The sequence below is a fragment of the Crocodylus siamensis genome, chromosome 1 (genome assembly GCF_052110815.1).
Source record: "Crocodylus siamensis isolate JL-2025a chromosome 1, ASM5211081v1, whole genome shotgun sequence".
Taxonomy (NCBI): Eukaryota; Metazoa; Chordata; order Crocodylia; family Crocodylidae; genus Crocodylus; species Crocodylus siamensis.
This window is the reverse complement of record NC_143395.1, coordinates 181139985-181167036: the sequence shown is the minus strand read 5'-3', so window position 1 is coordinate 181167036 and position 27052 is coordinate 181139985. Positions and strand designations below refer to the sequence as shown.

Below are 27052 nucleotides of genomic sequence, written 5' to 3'. Positions count from 1 at the left end.
GCCACAAAGATGCTCCACAGAAAATGGCAAATCACTAGAACATCTTTGTGGCTGGTTTCCCATGTTAATGCACCACAAACTAGCTGAACATATAACATGTTGCAATTTATGACACAATTAATATAATACACATTAATTATGCCATAGATGTAACATCTGCCAGGGCCCTTGGCCCATCTTCCAAGAGCAAAGACAATAGATGCCACTGAAAGACTAAATGGGATTCTGAAGATCATGGGAAGCAGTCATGGGTCATGACTCACATTGGCATAAATAACGCCATTCCTCAAATCACTACTGGCTTGAGGGAACTTGGAAAGAAAGGAGAATTCAAGAGAACTTCTAAGTGAGCCTTTGTGTCCCATAAACAATAAAAGGTAGAGACTGAAGGCAAACCACGGCTCACCAAATGACCAGTACAGAGTAGGAGTGTTCAACTCCTTGGCCCATAGAACTTTGTAATCCAGTCCATTGCTTCCCCACCACCAAATATACAAGCCCCATGTGGCTGGATCAGCTCCATTTGGGCTGGCCCCACAAAGAGAGATTGGGCCCCATAAGGCTGCACTGGGCTCTGGGTGGGCCAACACCATGCACCACATTAGGCTCACAGACCAGATCTGGCCCATGGACACAGCTGGCACTATTCATTTGGCCCGTGGGCCAAAAAGGTGAGGCACCACTGCTGTGGGCATCTCTGTGCTACTTCCTGTGGGGAATGGAGGATGCATGGCTTGGACTCCACCTTACCTCTCAGTAGAAAAGGAATCATCAACATTGGTGATGAAGTCAATGGTACCAGCAAGCACTATTCACAATATATAGATTTAGCTCAGGATCCAGTAACCTTAGCAGACCAGTTTAAGCCACACAGTTACAGTGGTAAGAGGCTGCCAGCAAAATCTCTAGCTTTAGCAGAGTCTTCATCTCACCTTTTGCTTATTTCACCCTGTGGCTTGCCAGGCAGGCAAAGTCAACTTTATCCTCAATAACCTGGAAAATGCTCCTGACCGTTAAACTAGATCAAAGCTAACGTGTGAATGCCTTTACGCGCTATGGTCACTCCCAGTGTCATCACAAACATACACAAAGGTCCTGTCTACCTGAAATTTAGTCTAACCAGCTAACTCATCAACATCTTGTCTACACTACAATTTTAGTGCATTCATTCATATATTAGATTAGTTTAACACATTAAAATATCTTGTTTTCTAGCACAGACATGACCTATGGTAGACGCTAAATGTTGTTTACCACTACATTATTCAAAATACATGCACATTAACATACCTCATTTTCCTAGTGTAGGCAACGGCGTAATGTTAACATTATAAAACAAAATGAAAAAGCCAGATATCAACACACAAAATTCATTCTAATATAACATGTAAAGGTCAGAACATCAGATTAGCTCATTGTTAGGATTTCCTTGGCACAAAGAAGAAAGTTAAGTATTGAATTTCTGCCTGAGTATTTATTGAAACCAGTATCTTACTGCCACTTCCTTGTTAGTTTGTGAATCATCTAGTTTTCCAAAAGAAATGGATCTAAGCAAGAGCATTTCCAATTGGAAGAGTTATTGTCTCTTTTCTTAATTATAAACCATGTGAAAAATAAGCCATTAAAGACTTCCCTGTAACCGCTAGGAAGGATCCCCACATCCTGGAAGCCTCCCCATCATCACATGATATTGCCTTCTTAAAAGGGCTCTCTTTGTAAGACTACTGTAACCTTTCCCAGCTAGACTGAGCTCTTCTGTATAAATATTTGGAATAAATGAATAAACCACTGAAATGTCTGGAAGAAGTAATAAGCAAGGGAAAATTTAGAGGTAAAATAATCAGGACTAAACTTGGGACATTGTATAATACTGAAGTTGTGAGTAGAACAGATACTGTTTAAATTTCAAGTTAGGAAAAATAATTTTGTATCATTATAGGAAAAAAATGGATTAAAAATTATACATTATACAGAGTGGCAGTAAGCCTGGGATAGTTCTAACAATGTTCACCCTTGCCATCATTATACAGTGCTAGTTTTCTCTCCCTCCACCAATAAAAAACAACATGAACTAAAGTTTTTGCTGTTCGGAAAATTACAAAAAAAAATATATGAAGCAAACTGATTAGAGAAAAAAAAATTATTTTGAAGACATGGCAATCAAAACACTAATATCAAGAAGATTTTTAATTTGGATCAGCAAATATAAAACATCTCAGAAAATGAATCGATTTATCCAAAATAAAAAATCCAGACCACTTGACTCCAGAGGAATGTACAGGTTTCCTTCACTTCACGCTGTGCGTGCGTTCCTGGAAAATGGTGTGCAACTCAAATTTGCATAAAGGGAGCCCATTTTACAATGTAACAACAAGGGATACATTCCAAGACCTCGACTGTATTGACCCCCATACCTATTTTTACCACTGTTACAAGACAATTGTACTCACCAACAGCAGACAGTACACACAAGCACAGGGTGGTGAATGTTTAGTTCGTGTGAAGAGAGGGTGGTGAAGGGTCTTCAGTGTCAGACTTCTCATCACTGGTAGGAGGTACAGGCAGGACATCCATAGGAGAGTCAGCAGGCATGGGGCTCTCAACACCCTTCAACACCACTGGGCTGGGGCTGGGGTAGCTGAGAGAAGCTTCAAGACTTTGATGCGTGTCACTCCCACAATGCACCACACAAAACAGCTGACTGTAGGCTTCCACCACATCAATTACATAAGAATGAATTTACCTTGCATATAATGAATTTTTGGTCTAAAAAGAGTCATTGCATAAGAGTGAATTCGCACATACAGAACCCACATAAAGCGAGGGAAACCTGTATATTATGGAACAGGTTCAGAACCCAAACCAATTGGTCTACAACAGAGATGGAAACAAACAAAGAAAAAATGAATAACAAACAATGGAAAATGTTACAGAGTACATAAGACTCAACATTAAAAAGTGTATATCTGCTATTTAACATGTCCCCAAACTTTACAGGATGTGCCATACGCTTAACTTGATTTTGGAGAAAGTGGCATGGCTGAACTTTTTATACACAAATTGCAGGGGAAACAGTCCAAAAATTAAGCAATTCTGGGAACAAAGGTGCCCAAGAAAAAGAAAAATCTCACAAAGAAGTAAACACTGGGTTTTTGCCAGTCATACGTAATGTATTTCAGGTTATAGCAATCAGAAATGTGCATGATGTATCGTAGCAGCCATTTGGAATCAATCCCAGAATACAATGATAAGTGATTGGATGAATAAGCTATAGGACATTGTAGCAATGGAAAAGCTGACACATCCAAGAAGGAACAAAGCTGAAGACTGCTATGTTTGGCCATCATTTATAAACTTTACACAATGGACACAAATAATTGGGGCTGGAAAGTTTTCAGAACCTTAATTTTTAATGTATTCAATAGTAAAACTACATGGTAAAGATGGAATACCTGGGCTCCTTTCTCCCTCACACTGGGGTAAATCAGAAATAAGGTCAATGGAGTTTATATCAGCATAACATTGTTATTAATGAAAGCAGATGTGAGCCCTAACACAAACTGTTTGATACCTGGAACTTAATAAAAAGTAACGAAATAAGAGAATACACATCAGTCAGTTTTGTATTTATTTTCAGAAAGAAAGGTCAGCAAATTCAGTGTGTTGTATAAGAACAGTGACAAATACAATGACCCCATTTTGTGCAATACAGGCACTGCTTCACCCATTGTCTTGTTACTAGTGGATCCTGGAACATGGCAAGAATCTAGTCCTATCATACCACCTGATACAATCTCAACTTCTGTTTCACTGGCTGAAACATACATATAGTAAAATTCATGCATTCAAAATAAATCCATACAGGTTTTTAGCCTGTATATCCCATACAGACTTATGGTCTCTCTTCCTATTATGTGCGTGGGGATAGAGTTCATTTAGAATTAATATGACCCAGGCAACTTGTCCCATTATGTTTAGGCTTGAAGTTCCTCACTGTTTCCTCAAACACAGTTTTACTAACAAGCTATTGTCATTATGCAAATTTTGATTACAACAACCACTGAGAATCTGCACTAGATTTACCCGTCAAACAAGAAACACTTCTTAAACTGTTTAAGACAATTCAACATATGGACAACCACATCAACTAAGCAGCAACTATTGCAAAACATCAAGTATTCTCCATTGATGAAAGAGTGTGCATATTCCAGTGGAGGTGTGAAAACAAGCCACTGACATGATGGCTTTGTTATTTATTTAATCAGAAAGCATTTTTCATGCAGAATGTTGCATTTTTCACCCAGAATCTTTGCTCCTCAGATGCACTGTTCCGTTAGGCAATGCTTTCAACAATGCTCAAGACCAGTTTTGAATGGGAGAGGTGCTTTGGAAAAATTTGACTAGGTATCCAAGTAGTTTGAGTACCTACCTCCCACTGATTTCAAAAGCAAGTAAATGGGCTGCTAAATCACCCAAGTGCTTTAGAAAATTATAAAAAAATTTACACATTACTTGTGCATATTAAGATTCAGTGTCAAATTCTGATAGTTAAAAAAACAAACATCAGAGAGCTACGAGTAAACTTCTGATGAAAAGAGGTGTAGTCACTGAAACCCATGGAAACATGGCCCTTTTTAGAATCCCCATTCCTCTAGGAAAGCTTCCAAAGCTTTCTTAAATGACCCCAGTGGTTTTTTTAATAGCCTCAGTAACCTTGTTGAGTCAGGCTTTTCACAAATTTATTAGTGTGAAATAACAGTTTCTGATCGGTGCTTTGGGCTTGTTTCTCTGCTTTCTGTTTATAGCACATTTTCCAATCATCTGTACAGGTTAAAATAAGACAAGTGTGTGGAATATGGTGCAAGTTACTGAAGGCGGGGCACTTGAATTGACCCCTTTCTTACTTTGAAAGACAATCAAGACAGCTAGAAGCTTACTAGGTGGGTTCTATATGTGCTTTTACATGCACCTGAACTTAATGCGCATTACCTTAACACGCATTATGGCAATTTAGGCACACATCTACACATGCACGCACTAAGGCACATTAACACGGGTGTACAGACCAAATAAAATTAGTCCAAAGTCAATGGACACACACTGAGTTAATGCGCATTAGCGCGTCTAAGGGCTTGCTAATGCGACTTAGTTATTTGCACATAAATTTGATACCTGCCTTATCAAATTTAAGATCAAACAGCCTAAAATCACCATTTTTAAGGCGCATTAAGGGCACACACGTGTAGACGTGCACTCTTAATGCACCTTAAATTGGGCTAACGCATATTAAATGTGCACATGTAGACATGCCACTGCAGGTAAAATTCTCACCTAACCATGTGATAAACATCAACTGCCACAGGACTTGCCTTGAAATTGATCACTGAAATTACTGGGCAATTACTTTTCTGTGTGTATCCAGTCTCTAATGCATTCTCCATGTTCTCCCTCAGTGCTGGGGTCCCTGCAAGGACAGCAGATTAGGAGTAGCCAGGCAATGGTGGCTAGGCAGCATCCTATCTTTGTGTGTCAGTAGCAGACTGTCAAGGGAGTGTTTTGTTTGGGCCTGGATGGGATTACTCAAAATCAGGGGCAAGTGGCAAAAAGCATTTGCTCAGTTTTTGATGGGGATAAGCTTAAGAAATGGCAATAAAGGTCTCCGATCACAAGGAGAAAAATGGGAAATAGAAGCCTGTAAGGTCCTTACATAGAGGGAAACCACTCAAAAGGAGAGTTGGGAGGTACATGCAGAGGCCTAACAAGTCAGTTTTATGCCCTGGGTGGCAGCAGCATTGGCTAGTAATCTTGTTTCCTCTCTATGTCTGTGCCTGAAGCTGGGGCCCTTCTTGCCCACCCCTAGTTATTCTGCTTGGTACAGGCCACAAGGGTCCTAGCATGGATTTACTCTGGTGGTGCATCACAATCTTGACTGGATGGGCAGGACATTCCCTCCTTGCCTTAGTCTGCAGAGGAAGAATTTGTTTCCAAGTGCAATCAATCTGGCTTCTTTACAAGCAATAAACTCACATGAGGAGACAATGAAATGTTCTTTAATTATCACACACCAGTATTTTATGCTGTCATCACTATCTCAGTACAGACACGTAGTATAATTTTAGCTCTAGGGGCAGTTTACAAAGAGGCTCAAATAAACTGAAAGAATCGATGCAACCTCTGCCTTAATGGGTAGATGCGTTTAGCCATCAATAATAGAAAAAGTAAAGTGGTCACTACTGGGAATGCAGAATCTTGGCCTGTCACTCGAGAATTGCTCCAGCCAACAGAAAGAATGGTGCTGGCTGCACAGTTACTGCCCCGATGAGAAACTGTCACACTTTCTGGGTCATCATGGACATAGAAGGCAAAGAAATACAGAATGTGTATACCTGCCTCTCAACCCCTTAACTCTTTGTATCTCATACTTGCTGTTTTAGATTATAAGACTTAGTTAGGGAAGCTGGAAGTATGCAATGGTGTATATTTTGCAGAACCTAGGCACTACAGTTGGGACCTCAAGGTGCTACTGAAATAAAAGTTTTAGATAACTGTTTGTTGATCAATGCACATAAACATTAGCTCCATTTTCTCCCATGCACACATTTTAGGTCTTAGCACTCTGTGACTTCACCCTGAGGCTTCATACAGACACAGATTGCAATAGCATGGTGTGTCAGTTTGCCTGAGTTGAGGCTTATTTTTCTTGCACTTCGTTTTGCTACCTTAATCTTTTCACACATCTTCCTTATTTTTTTCTTTGGTCACCTCATTGATGTTCTTCAGTGTAATAGCAAACACAACCTAGTAAAGACAGAAAATTCTCCTGGCCAAATCTTTGTGGGCAAAGCAGTTTGTCCTCTATCTATGGAGAATGTACAATGCAACAGCCACAAAAAAAAAAGAAAAAAGGGAGAGTCTTCCATTTCTGGTAAGGAAAATCTGACATGGAAGACTATCAAAATTCTCAGTAGCATGACTACTACTGAATAAAAGAAACATCCCGTTGGCAGCCCGTGGAAAGGGAAGAAGTGGGTTGAGAAAAATGAAATTTATTTTATATTGAGTGCACTAAAAACAAACCTCTGTTTAAGACATATCAGTTGGAAAAATTCTGTATCTGCATACAGTCTCAAGGCCAGGCCAGGACATGCCAAACAGCAGTTCCAAAATAAACGGCACTTACAGACACATGCACACACACACAGAGGCTTAAATAAGCCAGTGTCAAAACTTCCTGCGACTTCTTTGGGTCCTAAATGAAATGAAAATTGTATTTGGACTGATCTACTTCTGTCTGACAATGGTCTTAGGTTAACAGATAAAAATAAAAGTTTCTCTCCTGCACATCTTCATTGCATGATGGTTTCATTTCTTTATCTACTGGAATTCACTGAAATGAAGACTGAGGGCTAAATCTATGCTTAATATGAATCCACAAGAGTTAGGATTGCTTGGCATTTTGTAAAATGAGATCCTTTGTGAGTAAATAAGTGTTAAATACCACGAGGCAGTGATAAATGTGTTAAATTGGGAAAAAGTCTGTTAAACTGAAGTTATTTCCTGTCTGGGGTTTCTACTTGCTCCAATATTTATACCCCAGTTGAGAAAGGAAAAATAGGGCCATATAATATATTCACCAAGGGGTTCTTCCTCATGCTTTGGAATGGCTGACTCATTTGCTTCCATTACATAATCTGGCAACTCTTTTCGACAGCGTTCTGAATGGTATAGTTAGATTCACTTATGGAATTCAAAGTATGATGGGAGCTAGAGGATTAATCAGAAACCTTCTTTCACACTTTTTCTTTACCTGGGGCAATCTCCCCTCTTAATCTCATGGGGAACCACTTGCTTGAGGTTTTGTTAGTTTTTTGAAACACAGTGCATAACAGACTGTATCCCTGACCTGGGCTGAGGGGTCAGTTTTCCATCTTGGGTACTAACCGGAATAGGGAAAAGTGATCCTAGACAGCTTTGACTTTATAAGGAAAATCCTCAGCTGCCTTTAACCTGTCTCTGTCTTCTTCTACAGGCTGTTCAATTTATCTTTGGTATTAACTTTGGGCCAGTATTTGGCTCAATATTCATAAGAGCCGGAAGACGCAACAAATCATTGAGAGACAGGAAGAGAAAAGCCAAACTCCTCTGATATACCAGACTTGATTATGCAAAGCCTTACTCGGCGGTTAAGCACTTAGGCAAATAGCCCATCAAAGGGAACAGTCCTACGAGAAAGTGTTCCACAGTGACAGAAAGGAGACTGGGCTTTTAAAAAATGTTATGATTAAATGCAAGTGGAAGATTATGGCACCAATTTAATGAATAAAAAATAGAAAAAGAAAAGAATACAAAGGTCATTGATGTTCTGAGCTGCAACCTCTTTATCGTGATGGTCAAGTGGTCTGAGTCAGTGTGCTTATGCTCTCTTCGATCTCAGACAGTTTCTTCAACATTTGATTCACTCTGGCTTCATCAAATTCCAGACACAGAAAATCAGATTCCTACAAATAAGAAAGAAAGAACAGTTAGATGAGACAGAAGACTGCTTCCTGTGAATTCAAAAAAGTATGGACTGTTAGGGAGAGGCCATTACAATGCAGGGGACCAGGAGAGCGCTACATCAGCAGTTCCCAATCTGTGGTATGGGTACCACCAGTGGTACACAGACCCCACCCTCAGTGGTACATGTTAACAGATTTATTATAATTACTTCATATGACAGAAATTTGCTGGTGGTACTTAAGGTTGAACTAAAAAATTTGCTGATGGTAGGTAAGGTAGCATTGTTTTAAATTGGTGGTGTGCAATCTGTCAGAGTTTGGGAACCACTGCTCTACATCATTGAACAATGGTACTTACAAACAATTAAGGAGCAGCCCTGATGTACTCTGAAAGGTCCTGTCTCCTGGGGGGAAAAAAAGTGAGCTGCTCCTAAGGTAGGTTGAAAATGAGGATAAAGAGCAGTAAGAGGGTGCCAGGGGCACAGAAAATAATGAATATGAAAAGTAAATGATTCTAACCAAGTGCAGTTAGGTAATAACAATCAATGTAAAAAGACTTCTGAGGTCCCTGACACAGTGGTCTCATTCCTCAACAGAGCACGCCATCAGAAAAGGCTTCTTGTGTAATCTAGGAAATAGCACTTGTTATTGCAAGTGTACATGTCCATAGCTTAAATGCCATTCCAGGTGAATCAGTACCAAATGGCAAAAAAACCCACTGGGAAATAAGTAAAATAATGCTAATTCGAATAGAGCCACTATCAGTGACAGGCTGGGGCTGTGCGAGACACTCAAGTGAGAAAGGAAAAGCTAAAAACAACATCAAGGGAAAATTCCAATTTTGAGAAGAAAACAAACCCTAATTTCAAATAGAAGAGTAACATGCAAAAAAAACAAAAAAGGAAGGTTTCTTTTTTGTAAAGAGATAGTGAAATATTCAGCCTTCCAGGCAGTCTGACTCACTGAAGATCCACTGATCCTTTGTACAGAATGGATTCGCCAAACTACCTTGTAAGAATAAAGGACAGCTTCAAGTCTGAATGAAACTACATTTTTTCAACATGTTTAATATTTATCAGACATTACTGTGTCTTAATTCTATACGCTTAACTTACTATTTAATGGTTGAGACTTTTTCAAGTTGAGACTTTTTTTTTCTATTGATTTAATGTTTGATTTTTTTTTTAACCTATACTTAGAAAAAATGACATTTAAATTAAACAGAATCTAGAGTTTCCCATGTGCCAAAGAAGAAAATATACCCTTTGCTTCCTGTCTCTTACTAGAAAAGACTCTTTATTTTTAATAAGAGAAAAAAGGAAGAAAGAAAATAACATGAGTAGCAAAGGTAAGGCAAAATGCAGCAAAGTAAATAACAAAGGCACTGTAACTTATTTATTAAAAGCATAAACTCGTCAAGTGAAATGATATGGTCCAGGTTTCAGGAAGCCTGTGAAACAAGTGCGCCTGAAAAATCAGACATTTAATGTTACACTTAAATTGCATATGGAATTACCACAGGTATATGCACAAATCAGCAATATGAGCTTAAATGTATAATTTATAAAAGCCATCTATGGTACATATACATTTTCATTACATGAACAATTGTGGGTACTATGTACTAACATTCATCTGAATATTTTCAAAAGGAATTTAATTAACCAAACATTAATTGTTAATATTATTTACTGCGAATCCTTTGGTCTCCATTTCTGCTATTTTTTTTTAGTTCTATTACTCACTTTACAATAACTTCTGTATTATACATACGATGGACTGATTTTCTATGCAAGGCATTTAACTATACACTCAAAAGTGTATAATTTGTTCATTTAAATCCCAACTGAAACTCATTTTGCATCGTCTCGTAATTACTGTTTAATCCAATAATTCCAGAACATTTCATAATAAGATTATATTTTCAAAGTTTTTCTGATCATTTCCTATGCCTTTTCTTTAAAGCAGAACATTTTATTAATTTTGATTCCAAGCAGTATGGTGAAGGATAGCCCTGTAACTAAATTCATGTTGGATAAAGATATGCAGAATGAATGCAGAGGCCTCAACCCCACAGCTATGTCCAGAGTTGTCTACTGAAATTCTGGGTCTTATGAGCGATTTATCAAATCACTCAAGTGTGAGGGTTTCATAAGGACCAATATAATTTGACCAATTTGACAGCTAAGGAATGTGAAACATCAAGGAACTGTATTAATATGGGTGTGAAGTCTAAGATTAGGAGTTGAAGAGAAAGCCTCCCACTATTTGTGTCTATACTTTAAAATGCCTGTTAATGCTATATCTTACAGACAAGGCTTTGGCATGTTGAAGCCCACACATAAAACATATAAACACCCCCGTGAAGCCAAGTTAAATTTGAGCAGTCTGTGGTATTAAAATATTTGGGATGGAATTTAACAGCTTATCTGCGTTTGGCACTCTGCTTTGTTGTAGCTTCCTGTCCGATTAGCGTGCAATGGAAAAAATCTAGGTCAAACGCTTGAAAAGGCATCTAGAAATGTATAAAATTTCCTCATGCCAAGGATGAAGGAGTTAGTGAATGATAGCTTAAATTCAGGAATATCTTCCCATGCATGCCTTGATTGGAAAACAATTGTGGGAAGGCAGATTTTCAAATGAACAGTTATTCAATAACCTGAGGCTTTACAGTGTCACTGTACTGTAACCTGACCTCGCATGCTCCCGATGGAGCGAGCTATTCCACATCTGAATGAGGATGGCTGGTAAACGTTAACTCCAAACCTCAGATTTGGGTGCAATCTCAGTGAACTGGAACACAGAATTTCAATGTACAGTAATACACTTCTAGGTCTGAGACCAGGGCAGCACTGAAACTTTTCTTCTCAGAAACCTATCGGGGAAATATTTTTCAGCTTTTCTCCACAAAAGTCCCACTATATCAGAAGACGATAGCTATAACAAACCTTATATTCATATAACTGAGCTCTTTTAATATGCTAATGTTTCACAGGCTCATTTTTTAGGAACCAAACAAATAAAATTCAATAACAAAGCTATAGGAGGTTTTACCTTGACCTTTCAGAGAACATGACCACACTGTATTACAGTCTTGGCCTGATTGAAGTCAACGGCAAAACTCAATGATTTGTGTGGGGTCAACTAGAAATTGTCACTGGATACCAGAAAGTATGGCTAGTATGTCTGTGCCTCCTGGGAGGGAACTGAAGGGAGAGGGATTGTATAGCGAATGGTCCCAGATTTTTATCCATGACAGTGCAGGAAATGTGAGAAGCAAGGATATTTGGGGGTGGGGAGGGTAGAGATGATATCTTTCATCTGACCAACTGCATGGTTGGAAGAGATTTTAGAGAGGCTAACATTTTCAGGCACCATGCTTCCTACTGCATTCCCATCACCTTTCAGCTAACCCCAAGAATATTTCCTTGCTCTTTTATAGCCCTACCAGATTCCTTTAGGCAGGCTGCTTTTATTTACATATGGAGTTTTTCACAGGCTATTGGTCTATTCATTACTTTGCTCAAGCTGCAACTGCTTCAATAAATAAATAAATAAATAAATAAAGCAGTTTGTGCTCAAAAGCTTACTTAAATTCTTTCCCAACCATACAGTGGATCCAATAAAAGACTTACCCTTCTCCAAAATATCCTCTGTCCCTAAATTTTTAGATATTAATTTTACTATAACTTGCTGGAGCCATACAGCATGAATGGCATCATCTAGTCACAACAGTAATGTGTTAGAAGTGACATGCAGAGAGGACAAAGAACATATGGACTCTTTTGGCTTCATGACAATGTATGATGGTGGTGGACCACAAGGTTTGGTTCACTTTGCTTGAATTCAGATATTCAGTACCCTGTTTTGATGGAGGACTGCCAAAGGACAGCAACAAAGACTGAGGTCTCATCTGTGCAAGAAAAGTTGGATCTGGTATATTTAATTACATACATTTCTAAACTTGTCCTGTCCTTGTCTATGTAGGATTTTTTTTACTGTAGGATATGAATTTAAATCAAAGCATTTGTACAGATATATACTCCCCTGGGATAGACACTTACACAGAAATACCTTGCTTACTTAAAGATACTATCTATGGGCACACTTATATGTGCTCTGGAGGTGTGGGGGCAGCGCTTTAATTAGGGCGGATCTGAGAGTCACTCTAACTAGAGTGCCACAGAGTCTCATGTATCAGTGTCCCTGTGCTTCAAAATGGTGACGGGGTGCTTAACTAAAGCTCATTTGATAAGCTTTAGTTCAAGCGCCCCTGCTGCCATTTTGAAATGCCTGGATGCTGATACACAAGACATGAGAGGCTGCTGGAATACAGTAATTATCACACTTCAGCAGGCTTGATTAACTGAGGCTGCTCCAACATGTGTCGGAGCAGCCTCCAAGCTCATGTACTTTGGGAGCAGGTTTAAACAAAATAAAAAAAACACACTGTTATACCAGAATATGAACTTTCACTTAGGCTGTGAACTGAACTTGCAAAGCTGCTAAAATCTTCTCATAGAGAAAAGGCATTACTTATATCAGGGCCGTCCAACTTCTGAGTGCCTGGGGGCCCCAGGACCCCGAAATATGCACCGTGCAGGCCCCCCAACCCCAGGCCGCATATTTTGCCATGAGCTCCCCCTTCATAGTTTCTAGGGTCAGAAGGGACCTGAGCAGATCATCAAGTCCGACCCCCTGCCACAGCAGGAAAGAGTACTGGGGTCAAACGACCCAGCAAGGTGTACATCTAGCCTCCTCTTAAAGACCCCCAGGGTAGGAGCCAGCACCACTTCTCTCGGAAGTTCATTCCAGATCCTAGTCGCCCTGACCATGAAGTAGCACCTCCTGATATCTAGCCTAAATCTACCCTCTGCCAGCTTGTGACCACTATTCCTGGTCACTCCTGGCAGCGCTCGGGGGGACAGGGACTTCCCCAATGCCTGCTGGTCCCCTCTGACTAGTTTGTAACAGGCCACTAGATCCCCCCTCAGCCTCCTCTTGTGGAAGCTGAACAGGTTCAGGTCCCATAGCCTTTCCTCATAGGGCCTGCCCTGCTGTCCCCTGATCATGCAAGTGGCCCTCCTCTGGACCCTCTCCACGTTGTCCACGTCCCTCCCGAAGTGTGGTGCCCAGAACTGGACGCAGTACTCCAGCTGCGGCCTGATCAGCGTCACATAGACAGGGAGGATCACCTCCTTGGACCTGCTTGAGATGCATCTGTTGGATGCATGCCAAGGTACGGCTGGCCTTCCTGACTGCATCCCCACACTGCTGGCCCATGTTCATCTTGGAGTCAATGACGACTCCAAGATCCTTTTCTGCCTCTGCACTGACGAGAAGGGAGTTCCCCAACCTGTAGGTATGCTGCTGGTTCTTCCTCCCCAGGTGCATCACCTTGCACTTGTCAGTGTTGAATCCCATCCTATTCTCGTCCACTCACCCCTGTAACCTGTCTAGGTCCGATTGCAGCCTATTCCTACCTTCTAGCGTGCCCACTTCTCCCCACATTTTAGTGTCATCAGCAAATTTGAACAGGGTGCTTTTTACCCCCTCGTGCAAGTTGCTGACCCACCTACTCCACAGACTCCCAACACACCACATGAACCGCTCTGGAGCTCCCATCATGAAGATTTGCTGTGCTGTGAAAGGGTCCTGCATGTATATGCTGCCAACCCCCATCACACACCACCCACCGCCCTGCCACACAGTAGACAACTCCTGCTGCACCACGCTAGTGCAGATGCCATGCAGGGGCCCCAGATCCCTCCAGCCACAGGCTCCCTCAGCCACCCAGGGGTTGAGACAGGTAGCAGAAGCTGGAAGAAAAGAGAGCCCAGGGACTCTGGCTGCAGCAGCAAAAAGCAAAGGAGGAATCAGCGTTTGGACCAGGAGCCCAGGGGCAGCAGTTTAGCCCCTTGGGGAGCATCTGGACATGCAGGCACATGTAGTGTGAGGTACCACAAACCTCATGCATTACACATTGAACCACATCTGGCACTTCTAATTTGCTGCATGGGGGCAAAATTTGGTACTGGGATTTCCTGGTGGCAGAAAAAAACCAAAAACTCTAGAAAAAAGTAGCACAAAACATGCAAAAATAGTATGCACTGGGACAAACATGGAAACAGGGGAGCAACCAGCCCTGGGTTGCCTGCTCCCCCATCTTGAGGCACACTGTGCTCCAACCAGCCACTCTGTTGGCTTGCCGTGTGCCTCAGTGCAGGGGCTCCACAGCGCACGGAAACAGGGGAACAGGCAGCCTGGAACTGCCTGCTCTCCCGTCTTTATGTACCATTCCCTGGCTGGCTAGGGCACAGGGTGCCTCCATGTGGGGTCTGCCTGCTGGCTGGCTCTGTGCTGAGGTACCCTATGCCCCAGCCAGTGTGACCCACTGCAGCACATGGAGCCTAGCTGAGAGGAGCCGGGCACGGCCCACAACAAAGGGCATGTGCAGGGGTGTGGGCAGCAACACAAAATAGCAACACAAAATTTGTGCCACTGTAAGTGTATGCCCCTACCTGTCTGGACACAGCCTTGGGGGCCACGTGTGGCTTGCAAGACACCACTGTACAGCCCTGATACATAAATCAATACAACACTCCTGTTCAGACAAAGCCTGAAAGCCAAGCAGTTGAGAAGGCTTTAAATCAGACTGTCTGGAATACTGTTTTGTTTCACATGGCACCTGTTTAACTCAAATGCTTGGCAACTGCTCAAAGGGGAAAAAAAAGATTGCTTATAATCTTTGTGAAACATGCAGTCCCTCATTCACTCTCTGGAGAGTTAAAATAACTTGAGTTTAATTATTTAATCCTCTAAAGGATCTCCAGTCAAAACTGGTAAAGCAAACTTGTTATCCGAGGTATTTCACTAGTAAGAAAAGTGCAGAATATGCTTTTTCTTTCGGTACAAAACAACTCCTTCCCCCCACCTTTTCAGGACTTCTTTATTTATTGACAAACAAAAGCAAGAAATCCACTTGAAATAAGAAGTTCACAGACTGCTTTTAAGACTCTCAGGCTCTTAACGTATCACTTGGTCTGAAATTCATATGATATACCCAATATACCAGCTCACTCCCCTTGTTGGGATCCAGCCTGTGTGCAAAATAGAGTTGAAAACATCTTAAGAAGCTCTGAAGCATAATGTTAAACCTCCTTATGATTCCTATGAGAGAAAACTGGATCTCAATGTGGTCTTCATAGCAAATAAACTGGTCTGATAGAAGTGTGGGAGGCTGCCCACCTCTCTGTCCAGAGGTTCCCTCCCGTTTCTGCTCCAGGGGTTCTTTGTGCTCATTTCCCAGTTCATGACTCAATAACTAAAACTGTTAAATTGTAATAAAATATGAAGCGGTAACACAGTTTTCCACCCCCTCTCAAGGCTCATGTACCATATGGGTGGGAGGTAGAGTAGAGGACCTGTTCCATTGCTCACTAGAAGCAGGTTTCAAAATACCTAATCAGATTAGATAAAACTTTATCAGATCAGAGAGACCTAATGCAGTATGCTGTGGCAGCCTGGAGATAAATACACATGTGTGCTGGTTCTCAACTGGCTGTCTGTCTAGACAGCTGTGGTTACTGCCAAGTAGAACTGCCTCACATGCTTCTATTTCCAGAATAGTCCAGAGCTGGCTGCAATAAGAAGGATCACTCTTGTCTGAATTACTTGATAAACCTAATGCAGGATGGAGCACCTTCCACAGCCACTTCCCAGTCTGGCTCTGCACAGGCCTCCTGGAAACAGAAGCACACTGGGCAGTGCCATCGGGCCACAGCAGCAGTGGTGGCACGCCAGAATAAGCCTCACCCTGGTTGTGAACCACTGATTGAAACACTGTGGCCCTCAGTGATGCAGATCACTGAAAATGTCCTGGGTCTACTATTTGGTGCATTTTAAGCGAGGAGTTGTCATCACAGAATCAAAGGGACTAGATCCTATTCTACCTATCAGGCATGTAAGTGGTAGTCAAGCTATAAGCATACATCATCCTTGAAGCAGGATCAGCTGGGCTTGGATGTGTCCTGGCATAGCTGATCTGCTCCACTGGGTGACAGAGATGTCACTCATTGTTTTGAGTTGTGGCATGGCAGCACTATACATGCAGCTGAAGGGGCGCAACTCAGCCAGCAGGAAAACTGGAGCAAGCACTCCTGGGGCTTCAGAGTCTCAATCCTACATGGGATTTCCCGAGGCATGTAGCATTGGGCCCCTGGACCCCTAGGAGTGCCTGCCTGCAACAGATGGGGAACATGGGCACCTCTAAGCTGCCAGTGCTTTCCTGCCATAAAGCAAATGGATACCTGCCACAGAAAAGCAGCACAAATGTATACCCTTACAGACTTTCCCTACATCTGAAGAAGGGGACTTGTGCCTGAAAGCTTGCAAAGAACAATTTTTCCAACTATTTAGTTGATCTAATAAAAGATATCACATCTACCCAAAAGAACCTTTTCTGCCTATGTCCTTAGACTAACACGGCTACAACCAACAATCCTATCTCCTACTGTTGCATCCGTGATTTAGGGAATCTGTGGCATGACAAAGGGCATGGATGTCTGTTTGGACTTTGTGTCACCATACCATTGTTTATGGTAGCACAAAGGCAATGTCTGCTTCCAACCTCAGATGCCTGTGTGTGATCTTATTTTACCTTGCTGGAGTCTCTAAAAACTTATTAATAATGTGTCTACTTTTGCAGCATGCCTTCATCTTAGCTGTCACAAGGATCCACCCACTTTGCTCACTAATAGTTTTTCAGGGACTTCAGCAAGGTGGAACAGGACTGCCCTTAGTAGTAACACCTGTTCAACTTGTTAGGCATCTCTCTCATCAGATAAGCTAGGTACAATCTTTGAACACAGGTCTGTTTAATTAGTACACTGTTTTCTTAGACATTCAAGCGTATGCAGACTCATGGAATCTATGTCCTATCCAGGTTATAACTTTAAATCAAATTTGTAAACAGCAAAATAGCGGGTGCTAAATACACTTCGAGTCTACCTACATCACAACTAATACTCTCATTAGTAACCAGCTGTGACTATTTAAGGAATCTATCTCCATACAATTTACAAACTGAGGTTTATGTTTGGACACTGCTGTATCATGGGAGACCTTAAAGTTTGTGGAACCCACCATGGACTCTCAATGTGGTCACGTAGCTGCCTGATCAGGGACGATGTTGGTTGTTAAACCTTAACAGTTACTTACTCAGGTGGAAGCACCTTGGAGAAAGATTGGGCTGAGGTGAGAAGCACATTTGACTTCTCTGCAGTGAGCAGGAAAGAGAAGAGTGGAAAATCCCCAGCAGCAGAGTAAAGAAATGAAGATCTTGATGCCAACCTTTATAAACCGCAGAGACTTGGTGGTTCAGGAAGACTCACAGAGCCACACAGGAAAAGAGGGGCTTGCTTTCATAACAGAGGAATCCTGTTTAACTGAGATATTAGCCAAAGTCAGTTAAGCTAATGAGAGAGAAGAAACTCAGGCACAGAAGCACATGTAGGGTATACTCTTCCATGTGGACTGGTATTTCCTTTGTCACATCTAAGTAAAGGACGGTGGTGTTTTAAAATCCTGTGCAAAGAGCATGTAGACATATGTACATACACGATATGATACTCCAACCATGTATCCTTGCATCCTTTTCTCTAAGAGTGCAAACAGAAGTTCTAGCCCCTTGTCATGCTCCACATGCCCAAAAATATTGCAGTGACCAAAGATAGTCACAGTGTATGGTGCCTATTGGGAAGGATATCTATTTGCTTATTGCATGTCCCAGGAATCCCCCTGCAAGGGACTCCTGCAACATGCATATCAGGCTGTTACACCCTGACTCAGGGTGCACATCTGCCAGTGAAGGAAGGCTGTCCTGCAGGATTAGGCCCCTGAAGCGGCAGGGATCTGACCCTCAGGGACAATGGCCCTGGGCGACAGGGGAAACATTGTGCCAGGACACAGCCTGGCACAGCTGATCCCACTCCAAAGGCAATGTCTGTTTATACCCTGAGACAAAGTTAACAAAGATGCAGACAGACACAGCTTTAAATGTTCTTTCTACGTATCTTGAGGTACCAGGCAGCTTGTGAATGCTGTGATGCTGGGGCACATGGAGTGTCCTACAGGAGCGTGGGGGGCTCCCCAGTGCACTCGGCAGCAGATCTGGAAGCGGACCAGAAGCACTTCCAGTCCACTTCTGGGTCCGCCAGGGAGCATGCAGGGGGCCCTCCCACACCCCTCTGGCTCGGCGACTGCTGCCTCCTGGGTCTTGGGGGGGAGGGGGCAGGAGGGGCACCTGGGGTCCTTCCTGCAGCCAACTGCCAAACCAGGGGCTACAGGGGGTCCCCTGAGTGCACTCCCTGGCAGACCCAGAAGTGGACTGGAAATACTTCTGGTCCACTTCTGGGTTTCCTGCTGAGCACGTGGGGGGGCCCCCCTGCACTCCTGTGGGGCACTCCATCCGTCCCAGCAGCACAGTGTTCATGTGCCCCACCTGATACCTCGAGGTCTGTAGAAAAAAACATTTAAAGCTGTATCTGTGGCCAAATTGCTGATTCTCTGAATTGGCATCGAATCTTCAGATTTGGATTCGGCCGAATCAAACTGGGGACAGTGATCCGAATCAACAAATCAAATCACTGTCCCTGATTCAGGCCAAACCTGAATCCAATACAGCCCATTTTGTACACCCTTAACGTGCACATTCTTGCTTTGGGATTTCAGAAAACAGTAGGAACTATGAATAAGAAAAACATTTTAAAGGCACATTTCAGAAAGCAGTTCTCCAGTGCCTACACTAAGAATGGTTGCAGTTTAGTGTGTCGGAATCTGTGCATGGTTTAGTTTGGCCTCGTTTTTTTTTTCCAAGGCCAAATCAGTTCCAAATTAAATTGGGCAAAGCCAAAGAGTCAGATTCCAAAATTCAACTGAGCACAGCTCAACTGTCAAGTCTGTGTGGCTCTACTACTGGGGTAAGTATTCTCCCCTCCCAGAACCATTGGTCTGGGGCTTCAGATGCCCCCCAGAATCAGGCAGGCATCTACGTGCAAGCCCCAGGCCTGAAGACCTTGGGGTTCAGAAACTCCCTCTCTGCCTTTATCACTTGTTCCATCACCAGGGTTGTGCTATTACAGAGCCCCACTGACTTCTTTGGGACTCTGCACAGGTGCACAGGGCTTTTTGCCTAGAGGAGACTGCAAGCTCAGGGCCTCTTCTCTCTTTAATCACCCTGCCAGCCTTGTTCTTGTGCTGCAATACATAGCACAAAAGCCTGCCCTTGGCATGTTTCAGATAAAGAGTGCTTACACATTTAAAAAAGGAGTGGAATTTGATTTAGAAATACAAAGGTAGACAATCTCGCAGATAATAAGAGCTACGTCACCACTGCCTCTTTTCAAATAGGATTATCAGCATCACTGGTTTTAGCTAAATTTGTGTGTGGAGATAGACTTTTCCCTAAACCCATTAAAATAAGAAGGTGGGGATTTCCTTGTTTAAAGTCAGCAGAATTAGGGTTAAAGCAGTGAGGTATTAATCCTTTAAAACAAAGCCTATCTCCTGTGCAAACAATTGGGTAATGTTTCCAGCAAAACAACTTGTGGTGGGGAGGAGGAAGGTAAATAAAACTATTACAGACCTAAAACCATGCAAATAAATGGTTGTAAATAGTATAGCAAGTCACTAATACATAATAAGATTCTGTACTTTTGATCACATTGTACTGAGAAGTACCTTTAACAAACACTTAAAGGATCAGAAAGTCCTAAGAAAAATTCATCCCCCAACATCTACATGCAGAAGCACGTATCAGAATGTAGAAACAAAATAGAAAAGGACAACCCACCATTTAAAACAAAAATCCAAACTGCAACATGACTATCAGCTGATATATTCTGTTCACTTTGACTTAACTAAAAATATCTTTAAACACCATGGTCTGACTAGATAAATCACAAAAAACTGTATGCTGCCAAGGTAACAGAAAAGATAGAGCTTTTATCAGTTTGAATGGAGTCAAGTCAGCAGGGCCTGATAAACTTCATCTCAAGGAACTGGCAGAGGGGATTGCTTATGTGGGAAAACAGCAAATTGTATGTTTCATTATCTCTTTTTAACACATGATCCAAAAGGGAAATTAGACACCTGATGTGGAGACATCCCACACATTTTAATAAGCATCCTACATGCATTCAGATCCTACCTGCCAAGTGGCTTCCAGCAATACTCCTGCCTCTTAGCCAGGAAGTCCTCCTTTTTGGGATGAGGACACCTTCGGAATAATAATGCTATGGTGCAGCAACAAAGGGACGCTGAATGATTAGAGACAGTTTTTCTTTTGACATGTTGAACTGAGTTCATTTGCTTTTGTCTTGTCCAAATTGTTGTTTTTCCACCAGTTTAGCTACACCAATGTAAACCTCATGCGGACATGCTGTATTAGCATCAAAAACAGCTAGCAGTGGCATAAAGATACATCTGTATGGAAGTTAGAATAAAAAAATGCCTACAGATGTATCTATATATGTATTTGGATGGGTCAGTCAAACTTTTTTTAAGATTTCAGATGAAAAATGGATTTAACATGGTAGGCATGGCCAGTGTAGACAGTGATCACATGACGTGCATTATCCTTGTTTCAGCCACTGAGAGGCTGCTACAAAAAAGCAAAAGCAACATTGGGTTGCATTAGAAGTACTATATGCAAGACAGATGCTGCTAGGGACATTCTGCTTGGCTCTTATTAGGCCTTAGCTGGAGCACTGGATGCAGTTCTGAACTCTGCATTTTAAGAAGGATGTAGAGGGAAAAACAGAGCCAATGCAGAGGTGAGTAACAAAGATGTTAAAGGGTTTTACCATCAAGCCTCGTAAGCAATGTTTGAGAGAACTAGGTACATTTATTTTAGAGGAAAGGTGATGATGGTGAGAGGAAAGGAGAGGAGAATGTGATGGATAGCAATTTTCAAATATTTAAAAAGCTGCCAAAATGCAAGGTTCTCCACCTTGGGAAGAAAAAACAGCAGCATGCTTACAGGCTTGGTGGTGCTACACTGGCTAGCACTACGGATGAAAGGGACTTGGGAGTCATGACTGACCACAAGACGAATGTGAGCCTTCAGTATGATGCTGCAGCTAGTAAAGCGAGCAAAATGATGGCTTGTATCCATAGATGCTTCTCAAGCAAATCCCAGGACGTCATTCTCCCCTTGTATTCGGCCTTGGTGAGGCCGCAGCTGGAATACTGCGCCCAGTTTTGGGCTCTACAATTCAAAAAGGATGCAGAGAAGCTTGAGAGAGTCCAGAGGAGAGCCATGTGTGTGATCAGAGGGCAGGAGAACAGAGCTTAACTAAAGGCTGAGAGCCATGGGACTCTTTAGCCTGGAAAAGCGCAGGCTCAGGGGTGATCTGATGGCCACCTATAAGTTTATCAGGGGTGTTCACCAGGATCTGGGGGAACGTCTGTTCACCAGAGTGCTCCAAGGGATGACAAGATCAAACAGTTATAAACTCCTGCAAGACAGTTTCAGGCTGAACATAAGGAAGAATTTCTTTACTGTCCGAGCCCCCAAGGTCTGGAACAGCCTGCCATCGGAGGTGTTTCAAGCACCTACATTGAATACCTTCAAGAGACATTTGGATGTTTATCTGGCTGGGATCCTATGACCCCAGCTGACTTCCTGCCCTTCAGGTGGGGGGCTGGACTCGATGATCTTCCAAGGTCCCTTCCAGCCCTAATGTCTACCAAATCTATGAAGAGGGAGAACAACTCTTTTCTGTTGCCACAAGAGGTTTAAAGTGAAGCAAAACTTATTTAAATTAAATCGAAGGAAAAACTTCTTAACTGCAAGAACTTTCAGTTAATGAATCAAGGGGCCAGGAAGCTGAGGAATCACCTTCATTGGAGGTTTCAGAAAAGGATGGATAAGCTGGACTGGTTTAGGAACAGGCTTGCATCCTGGCCTGGATGATCCTTGTTGTCCCTTCCAGCCTTATGAGTCAGCAGTTTACTTAAAGGGACAGGAAAATCTCAAGAACTTTAAAAGACCAAATCAGAAAGTCAGGTGCTGCATCAATATGCTATTGTTATGAAGTCTGGGATATTATTCAGTAACAGCCACTGCTACTGGGGCAGGACATGTAGAAGATTTCTCTGGATATGCAAAGCAGTCACTGACAATTTAACAAGGGTGATTTTGTAGCACGCCATTTCCTGAATGTACCCTTGCCCTTTTATCTGCCATCTTTTTCTCTGTGACAGGCTCCATTCCGCAAAACTGATTGGCTGGCCCACATTTTATGAGCTTGTAATATGCTCTGCTTATCTTTTGTACAGATCTTGTTGCTTCCTTTTGTATGGATATATTTTTTTCAAATACATTTGACCTTATTTTTCAACAGATGTTGCTATTTTTATTTAAGGCAAAAGAGAACAAGGTAACAGGGAAGAATGAGCAGAAGGGTACAGCTGGCCTCACAGTAACCAGGGCATTTAACCATACAGACAGAGATGTTAAAAATAGTCCCAATACAATTGGTAAGCCTTTCACACCTTTCTAAAGCAGTAGAGTTTTTCTGTAACTGTGTAATATAGACAAAATAAAGGACAGTAGACAGGGTTCACTGGCCTTCATTTGGAACTGACAAGTACAGCTATTTTAAACTCATGTTAATAAAGCTTTTATATTGCAGTCTAGAAACTGCGTCATTGAAGTGACTGCAGTGTAAGACAGAGCTACCAAAAACAGTTTAAAAATTAGTCAGCTCAAACTGGTAGCAGAGAAGCAGGACAAGTTTGCCCTTTCTGAGCTCTGTGCTGCTGTGGCATGATTGGTATAGGTCTCTAAATTAGCTAGATTAATGGTATAGATCTCTAAATTGGCTAGATTAATGGTATAGGTCTCTAAATTAGCACTGACATACTCAAAAGGCTGATGGCATGTAGCCTGGTCTAATCAAATGCTCCTATCTTTATCAGGGGTGAACAGCAAGGATAGAAAAATTTAGGGGAGTAATTCTAATGTGGACAAAACCAATGAGATGACAAATCCAAAGCTGAACTCAAGTTATTTAATTACTAGTTTAAAGAAGGAAGGAAGGTCTATCTTTTTTTTTTTTTTTAAGACCATTCCCTATCCCCACATACTCAGCTGGAGATCAGGCACTTAATAAATACAGTCTGTGTGGCTGCCTTCATTGAAAAAATATGTTTTAATTGGAGTAGCTTTCTTAAAGAAAGAAATACCCCTGTTTTGCAGCAAAACCTCAGTCATTATTCCAAAGATTTTTTTTTACTTGTTCTTTAGAGTGAGATTTTTCTATCAAGCAGTCAGAAAAAGAAACTGCTTCACAGTCTCTTCTTCTGCCCTACCATATCTTCCTCCAAACACGGTCTCAGGCCCCCGGCAGCTTGGGAGGGGCCCAGCGAGTTCCGGCAGGGGGCGGCAGTGGGAGCATGGCAGTGGTAAATGGCGAGCTCCTGCAGGCAGCCGCAGCACAATCGGCCGTGGGGGGGATGGCAACTGCTGACCAGCGGTCGGCAACCACCTGCAGATGCCATCAGCAGCATCAATGGCAGCCAACAGCTATCACACAGACCACATGCAGATGCCAGCAGCAGGGGAAGAGGGGGGCCAATGTCGACAACCCACAGGTGCTGCCGACAGTGTCAGCGGCACCTTTTCATAGGGAGTACACCGCCACGCTCAGGGGGTGCACGTGCACCCGCGTGCACCCCCTACATATCACCATGTGGCTCATTCTTGATGCATATCATTGTTCTTCAATTATCCACGCAGCTGTTGGAGGTCAGCCAGAGGGCTGACTAATTACATAGTGTTGTTTCTTGTACTATCTGCTCCACCGTATTAAAATACAATACTGTCCTAATATTACCCTCCAGTGTGAAACCACTGCTATACCTGCTCTAGGGTTGTTAAATATCACAGATGAACCAGACTCAGTCCTCTTAAAGTTCTTGGGAGTGGAGGATTATCCCTCTCTGACTAAGGATACCATCAAAAAGACAGCTGGTTACTTCTCTGAGTTTATTTTGCTGGAAAACATCTGTTCATGTCATCCTTAAGAGATGACTACCACCAACCCAAACTGATGCAAAAAACAATAAAAAACAAGTTGCCATAACAATAAACTAAAAAAGTGTGAAGAGTCCTGAGATGGGGGAGGTATAGCAAGGAATACTGGGCTTGTGCCCAATTTTGGCTTCTTGATGAATTAATGCAATTGTGACTCACATTATTAGAAGTGGTAAGTAAAGATGTTTCTAATCAAGTATTTATGTACCTTGCCTTTTTTTGCTGTTTAAATGCTCAGATTAAAATGTACCTAATAAATGGTTAAAAATACCCAAGCCTGCCTTGTCTAGTGCTGCCAATTAGGGTAGGGACACACTTACATGCAGAGTAGTTTCAAAAGGTGTACATTTCAAAATGGGAGCAAACAGCAGCTGTTATGTTCTAACGCAGTGGTTCCCAACCTCAGGTCGAGACCCAAATGAGGGTCGCAGGGGCAATGCTGGCAGTGCCACACGCAAAGAATGAGCCATGCTGCATGCTGCGAGCTCCCCCGCCCCCCAGGCCCCTGTTGTCACCACCGCCACACTCCACTCCCAGCAGCAGGTCATGGCAAAAAAAGGTTGGGAATACTGTTCTAACAGTTAGGTGTGGACAATCTGGGAGTGAAACAAATATAGCACAACTGCTCCAACTTTAATACTGGACAAGTAGGGCACCTATACACGTACAGCAAGGCTGTTCCCACATGCTGTAATTAAAGCACGTCACAGCAGACTCAATTAATTGAGTAATTACCACGCTCCAGCAGACTCCGATGTCATCTGTCATGTCTATTAGTGTCCCTGTACTGAAAAATGGTGGCCAGGGTGTTTTAACTAAAACTCATTCAACAAGCTTGAGTTAAAGTACCCCCACCACCATATTTCAGCATGGGGATGCTAATACACGAGATGCTCTGGGCACTTTAATTAGAGTGGCTCTTGGCTGCTCTAATTAAACCATACTCCTCCCCCACTCCAGGAGCATGAGTATAAAAGCCTGTAGTCCTAAAGTTGTAGCTGTTTTATTACATCTGTTTCCTCCCTGGCTTCCCCACATGTAACTGTTTGAATTAAACTGTGCGCTATTTTGAACAAGAGTCCCTCCTCCCCTCTTGCAACTGCTCCAAATGTATGTGTGTCCATACCCTTACTTGAATCTCTCAGAAGGCACAAATTAGTGTAGCATGCTACACTACAAGGATGTTTTTTTGAACCAGCTATCACATTACCTCAAATCAAAATCACTTTGCAGGTTTCAAAAATTATTTATGGATCCACTAATATTGTGCAAAATACAAGTGATGCGGTTGGTGTGGCGGGTCAGTAAGGGGTGCTGCTGCGTTGAGCCACCCACCTCACTGCGCCCGACCCCCTTCCTGGAGCATACCCGCTAGCCTGGATTAAAAACTGCCACCACCTAGGGCTGGGCTTGATTCTGGCTCTGCATCCCCTGGGTAACACGGGCTTAGTAGCCATCGAGAGTACTTGACTCACTTCAAGCACTTAGGGGTGCTTCCCCCAGTGGGAAGCACAAGCAGTGGTCTCCCTTAGTCAGCCAAACCAAGGGGATTCCAAGGCATAATCTAGACCCACACCCAATAAGTCTCCCACGCTAGGTACAAAGGTGACCTTTATTGATTACAAGGGTTAGGGCTGGAACACAGTACTGGGTAGAGCAATATCAGAGAAATCTCATAGAGCAAACTTGGCATGGCTAGGTAGCCTTTGATCACGCATCTGAGTCACCGCAAGTTATATACCTAGTTAGATCTCAGGTAGTTTACTCACAAGTATCATCCAGAGGCAGGTAGAGATTTCTTCTGGAGGCAGGCAGTTCCTTGATCATAAGTTTTGAGCGAGAGACAGCAAGTTTCAGATGGTCCAGCTCTTCTCTCTCTCTCTCTGAGTCTTCCTCATGGCTGCTACCCCCTCCTCCTGGGCAGTCCTTAACTTATATGGCCCTTATGACCTCATTTACCTGTCCAATGGAGGCCAGAACCTGTTGGCTGTTAGCCAACCAATTTGAAATGCATCACTAGTTGCTGGGCAGACTGGCAGTTCCTAGCTCCCCAGGGAGCCCAAGCCCCTCACCCAGGGAGCCCAAGCCCCTCATGCAGGCAGAGGGAGCAGGTTTCCCCCCTCCCTCAAGAATATACCCAGCTCAGGTTACCTAAAGAGATAGGGTAAGGTGTGTGCCCTCTGTAGGGCCTATCTTAACCAAAATGTCACAAAGCAGAGTTTTGGGGGAGAAACAGAGGTGGCCTTCTGCCACAGATGACACACTGAAATCTGGCTGATCTAAGAAAAGAGGAAAAGGCAGCAATCCCATTTGACCCACTGGTTTAATTAGAACACAGTTGCGCATCTACACAAGACACTTTACTGTACATCAGACTACTTTGCTGCACAGTAAAGCATCACCATCTCACATGCCTGGCAATTAGGGTGCAGTAGATTAATTTACTGCACTGATG

At 42.6% G+C, this 27052-nt stretch overlaps 1 protein-coding gene across 1 annotated transcript in view; it reads right to left on the bottom strand.

Moving 5' to 3' along the window:
- Positions 1-3614: 3614 nt before the first annotated feature.
- Positions 3615-27052, bottom strand: part of COMMD1 (copper metabolism domain containing 1) — a 146223-nt gene continuing 122785 nt past the window's right edge. The window contains exon 3 of the mRNA XM_090050339.1: positions 3615-8498. Within this exon, the coding sequence (XP_089906465.1) occupies positions 8391-8498 (108 nt within the window). The 3' untranslated portion in view covers positions 3615-8390. The remainder of the gene's footprint in view (positions 8499-27052) is intronic.